The sequence below is a fragment of the Pristiophorus japonicus genome, chromosome 15 (genome assembly GCF_044704955.1).
Source record: "Pristiophorus japonicus isolate sPriJap1 chromosome 15, sPriJap1.hap1, whole genome shotgun sequence".
Lineage (NCBI taxonomy): Eukaryota > Metazoa > Chordata > Chondrichthyes > Pristiophoridae > Pristiophorus > Pristiophorus japonicus.
In genome coordinates, this window is record NC_091991.1 from 48,330,023 (window position 1) to 48,336,022 (window position 6,000).

Genomic DNA, 6,000 nt, shown 5'->3' on the forward strand with positions numbered 1-6,000 from the left:
ATTTTCTATGTTTCTATGCTCATCCACCAGCTGTACTGCTCAATTGACAGATGCTAATTATATCACACCATCCTAGTGATAACGGAGTCGACTAATCCTAGTTTCTTCTTGATAAATTGTTTTTGCATTTAAAAAAATATCCAATAATCTGAAATGAAGTAACTTCGAATTAAAAAGAATAGGCTGCATATGTCGCTTTTACACATACATCGTCCTCCACTGCCCATTGAGCACCGAATTTTTTTATCGTTTGAGGAGAGCTGCTAAGTGGAGTTTTAGAAGTTTTCATGGCATTTATTGCTGAACCGAACAGCAAACCAGGCCCCACCCGACAAGTAACTCGAACTATACTGCTGCTTTGTGCAAGCACTAGCTTAGTACACAATCGGGATCTGAATTATTCACATCCCCACGGACCCTTGCCCGAGATTGCGAACCGAGCCCCGGCCCTCTGCGGAGTGAGTGAGGCCTGGTTCCCCCCGGCAGCTTCGCTCGCGCTCTTTCTCTCAAGTCTAACTGCGCCCGAGTCCGAGTCCGAGCCCCCTCCATTACCTTCGGCCGGTGGGGCAGAGGTTATCGAAAATACTGTAGAATATAAGGCAGCGCCTCTGAGGCAGAGATTCAGCCGGCTCCGAGCCGCTAATGATCCCAAACGACATCGCGTTGCCGTGACAGCCGCCGCCATCATTGCCTCCTCCAGCGGCCCACAGTGCACCGGGCGCTGCTCACTTAAAGGAGCTGCAGAGTTGTGCTTCCCAGAGACTGTCAGTGTTAACATTTGGGGAAAAATAATAACAAGTAAAATTTTTGAAGCGCAGATCTCCCCCACCCTCTCTTTTGTGAAGCCTTACTCTTAGATTTCAGGCCACAACGACAGGGACTAACATTTTGGCAGCTGAGGAGTAGAGAGCGAGTTGGAGGCAGACAATGTTGCAGAGATGGATGTGGGTAAAGACGCTGAGTTGAGGTTGAACAGGTCACCAAGGTTCCACACTTCCTAACTCTGCTCAAGGTACAGCCAGGCAAGTTGATGGATTTAATGCTGATGAGAGGCAGAGAATGGATGGCCTCAGTTTTCCCAAATAAGTTTTGGCTCATACAGGTCTGGATGTCAGACAGGTGATTTGCTCTCCTCGGAGCTCCTTCATGGCAAACGAGCCAAAGGTGGGCAGCGGAAACGCTAAAAGGACACCCTCAAAGCCTCCCTGATAAAATGCGACATCCCCACTGATACCTGGGAGTCCCTGGCCCAAGATCGCCTTAAGTGGAGGAAGTGCATCTGAGTCTCAACACCGAGAGCTTGCAGAAATCAAATGCAAACAGCGGAAAAGGCGTGCGGCAAACCAGTCCCACCCACCCACTCCCTCAGCGACTATCTGTCCCACCTGTGACAGAGCCTGTGGCTCTCGTATTGGACTGTTCAGCCACCAAAGAACTCACTTCAGGAGTGGAAGCAAGCCTTCCTCGATCCCGAGGGACTGCTTATGATGAATTTGAGAGTGTGGTAACAGTCCTTGAGTAATGGATAATGCAGCAAGATAGCGCTGGGTATTGTCAACAAACATATTGCGACACATTGGCCCTGTGCTGCTGGATAATGTTGTCCAAAGATAGCATGTAGAGAGTGAAGAGGAGGGGTCCAGGGATGGATCCTTGGTACATCAGATGTGACCATACTGTCAGAGGAGGACTGAGGCAGGTAAGTGCAGAACCAGGTGAAAACAATACGCCAATGTTGGACTAAAGGATAATAGAGTAGTTAAATATATGGATGAGGAGAGATAGAGAATCATGGTCACACTCATACAGGAGTGCATTTGTGACTTTGACGAGTGCAGTTTGGTACTGTGAGCAGGTCTGAAGCTGGACTGGAGGGATATGAATAAGGAGTGATGACAGAAGTAGAAATCTATTTGCAAGGCAGCAACACATTCCAGAACCTTGGAAAGGAAGGCAAGATTTGAACTAGAATCATAGAATAGAATCATAGAAGGAGGCCATTTGGCCCGTCGAACCCATGTCGGCTCTCTACAAGAGCACGTTAGCTAGTCCCACTCCCCTACCCTTTCCCCGTAACTCTGCAAAATGTTTTCCTTCAAGTACTTATCCATTTCCCTTTTAAAAGCCACGATTGAGTCTGCCTCCACCACCCTTTCAGGCAGTGCAATCCAGAGAATACTCACTGCGTAAAAAAGTTTTTCCTCATGTCACCTTTGGTTCTTTTGCCAATCACCTAGAATCTGTGTCCTCTGGTTCTCAACCCTTTGGCCAATGGGAACGGTTTCTCTCTATCTACTCTGTCTAGACCCCTCATAATTTTGAATATCTCTATCAAATCTCTTCTTAACCTTCTCTGCTCTAAGGAGAACAACCCAGCTTCTCTAGTCTATTCACATAACTGAAGTCCCTCATCCCTGGAATCATTCTCGTAAATATTTTCTGTACCTTCTCGAAGGCCTTCACATCCTTCCTAAAGTGCAGGGCCCAGAATTGGACACAATACTCCAGTTGAGGCCGAACCAGTGTTTTATAGAATTGTTAGCGTTAGTGTTTTCTCAGAAGAATCACTCAACACTCAGAGTCGGTTCCAATGCTGATGCGGCCTTTATTACGCTTAGCGGGGAGGAAATCACAAGACTGAGTCCAGGCTTCTCTCCACAGAACAAAGGGTTACATTCACTTTTATATGTTTCACAACAGTTACAAACAGTTTACTACAGTTACACAGCCCATCACGGCTGGACACAAGCCAATCACAACGATTATAGATTACATATTGGTTCTTTTAACCCAATAGAATTCCCTTTATGTCTCAGGAACCATGTGTTTGTCTCTTGTCAGCTTGGGCTGATTGATAACTTTACTACAGGAGATAGGTTCTCTCACTAGTTCTTTCTTCTTGGAGAAATAATTGGTTTATAACCTTGTTTACAGGAGATGGGTTCTCTTATCTCTTTCTTCCTGGGGAATTAATTGGTTTATGGCCTTGAATACGGGAGATGGGTTCTCTCCTCATTATTCTTATCCTGCATCCAAGGCATTCCTATAGTGGGCCTCACAGGGTTATTGCTCAGTCATTGAACATTCAACAGTTCACAGCTTGACTACCTGATTTCCCATCATGCCTGGGCAGCCATTTTATGTGTGGCCACTTTAAACTTATATGCGTTTAGATATATCTAGCAGGTGCCTAATGCCTAGTATTCTGGTATATTCTAAAGGTGCCTACCTCCTACAACAACTCCCCCTTTCGGTAAAGGGACTAGTCCTAGTCCCCTTTTAACCGACCATTCGACCTTTATTAGATTTTGTGCACGGCCCGGTACTCCCTGCCTCAACGTGCTGGCCAGTCACGCGGTTTCAGGAGTCCCGGTTGCTTAAATCGAATTGACAAAGGCCAAATCCTCCTGCCCCCTTATAAAACAGGCTTGTTTAGTATCCGGGGAACGGTGATTTGTCCGTCTTCGTTGTGCGTGGTGTCTGCATACCTGGCAGGCCATTACGCCCCATGTTATTGCTAAGATCAATTGTATCCCGACCAGTATATGTGAAATTATTCGAATCCATGGGTGGATGTTCACATTTATTCCCCAGTCCCAGACCTTTTTCCATCAACTCTGACTTTGTAAGTCTACCTCGGTATCTTCTTCCAGTACTTTGATTTTAGTTTGTAGTTGGTGGTAGAGCTTTACGGATTGACCCACTCTGAGCCTCAACTCTCGTAATACTTCGGTTAGATGTGGGATAAGGACCTGATCTGGTTCGTCATAATCCTGTAAATGATCATGGAGCTGATCGGTTACCTCAATAACTTTGGACTTCCGGCGCCTAACCTGGGTGATATGCGCTTGCCCGATCGCGACAGGTCGTAGTGGTGTAAAGCAAAAGTTTGGCTGTGGTATAGGGCACTGCAGGTCATTATACTAGAATGAATGCTCAGTAGTAGAGACGCAGTATCTTCCCTTCCCTCCGTAGCCTGCCCTCGCGAAGTGCATGTGTGCGGGCACTATTTCTAGTACACACCCGTCGGTTCGGTTAAACCCGCACTCTTCTAGCTCCCCTCTGCCCACCGGGTGAGGGCATACTGTGATTTCCCCCTTTTGCTTGCAATCTGCTAGGGAAATCCCGGTAAGTATGTTGTTTCGACGAACGGCAGAGGTGGTGGTCAGGTAGTAGCGTATGGAGACATTTTCCCGTATTATTTCGATATTCTCTCATTGGTATAGGGGGAACGGCCCTGAGTCCGGCGTGGCTATAGGGATCATCAGGACTATCCCTATCCTGGTAGTCCTACCCATCTGGCAATCTCGAATTGCTGGGTATACTCTGGTCAGTCCCTTCAGAGTACAATTATCCAGTGTCCCCCTTTGGTTAGCCAACTGAGCTAAATGTGAACTGTCTATCCAATCGGGTACTTCCCCGCGTTGGATCTGGTTGAGATTGTGGCGGATCTGTCCCACCATCCACAGACCATAAGCGTGACAGAGTTGCCCCTGTCTTTGCTTTCCCTGTATCTTCCTGTTCTCTATCAATGAGGTGATTGATGGTTCTGGCGTGAGCTTCCAGGACTGAGATGCCATCCAGCTGGATTTTGGCACCCTCCTTTCCTAGGTTGGCTTGATCTTCCTGGTTTTGCTCCACCCTCTCCAATAACCCCTTCATCACCCCTCTAAGCTGTTCCACCCTCTCATTTAATCCTTGTATATCTATCGAGTTCACGACGGAGGTCCCTGTATTGAAAACGGTAGCAACATCATTAACTATTTCCCTTTTCATCTTGGGGGCTAACCCCTGTCCCCGGAACCTACTGGCACCCATTGCATCGGCAGCCTGCTGCATTACAACTTTACTTAATACATTGTACATTTTCCTTGACTGTTCGGTACAGTATTCCGGCATCTGGATGCCTGAAATATTGATCAGAACAGGCACAATTTCATGTTTAACATTATCATACAACAGTTCCCCTTCGTTGTACATTACAATCCCATTCTCTGGTCCCTTAGTAGTTATGGGACAAGGCAGTTCCTCGGGCAACGTAGTGGTTCTTATGGGGTGCGGTGTTGGAGGGGGTGAGAAACATACATACAATGATATTGCAGCCGCCCCCGCCTCCTCGTAATACCCACACAGCCCCATTCCCTTCTTGCGGATGACCGATTGCTGGGATTGTCCCGGAGGTGCGCAAATTATGCCGAAAGTACATTCATCGGGCCCTTTGACAACCCTCCATTTAATGCATCTGCTCCTTATACCCGTGGAGCACTGTACGCATACTCTTATTCTTATTAGGATTCTTATTAGGATTCACTTATAACCATGCATTAAAATAAGTCCTGTCCTTGCTCAAGTCCTTGGCTGCTGGGATGCACATTCCGTCCGTTAAATTAAACAAGACTCCATAGTTCATGTAGTTGTTTATTTCCAGCGTGCTCTGCTGTCCGTCGGTGTTGCCCAGGGTACGTGCATGTCGCAGGGCTATCCATATTACGAGTAGCGCCGTTCGTATTCCCACTCCGGTAAGTATTATCTGTAATTTTAAACAGACGGCCTGGTCGTCACCAGGGGTTAAGTTTTTTGCTCTACGAGTGTCCCTGTCACCCTGCAAAATCAGAAGCACAAGGTTATAATCGAACCATTTCGAGCTGAATCTGTAGGGCGTGCGCCCATGTCTTTACCCACTTAAATATTACCCAAACTCCTATTATGACCAAGGCCAAAGCTATTCCTCCAAACATCGCTGTCTGCTTTACCGTTAGGTTGGGTTTGTGGACTACACCTACCCACCATGGGGTACACTGGCTCTATTGCCGTAGGTGATGGTGCTATGGCTGCGCACTGCACTATCCGTCTAGTCCCGTTATCTCTTCCAGCCTGTTTATCTTAGCTTTTAACTCTTCAATTTGTTTTATTGAGTATCTATTTCTTTATTGTATCAGGCAAGTATTATTACATAAGCTAGTTCTGTTTTTATTTTTGTTTCCTCTGTTAGGTGAGTCT

At 46.7% G+C, this 6,000-nt stretch overlaps 1 protein-coding gene across 3 annotated transcripts in view; it reads right to left on the minus strand.

Moving 5' to 3' along the window:
* The window catches only part of mrps35 (mitochondrial ribosomal protein S35), an 87,840-nt gene extending 87,138 nt beyond the window's left edge, over positions 1-702 (minus strand). For all 3 annotated transcript variants that reach the window (XM_070900405.1, XM_070900404.1, XM_070900403.1), the window contains exon 1: positions 553-702. In XM_070900405.1, the coding sequence (XP_070756506.1) occupies positions 553-688 (136 nt within the window). In that variant the 5' untranslated portion in view covers positions 689-702. The remainder of the gene's footprint in view (positions 1-552) is intronic.
* Positions 703-6,000: the final 5,298 nt, after the last annotated feature.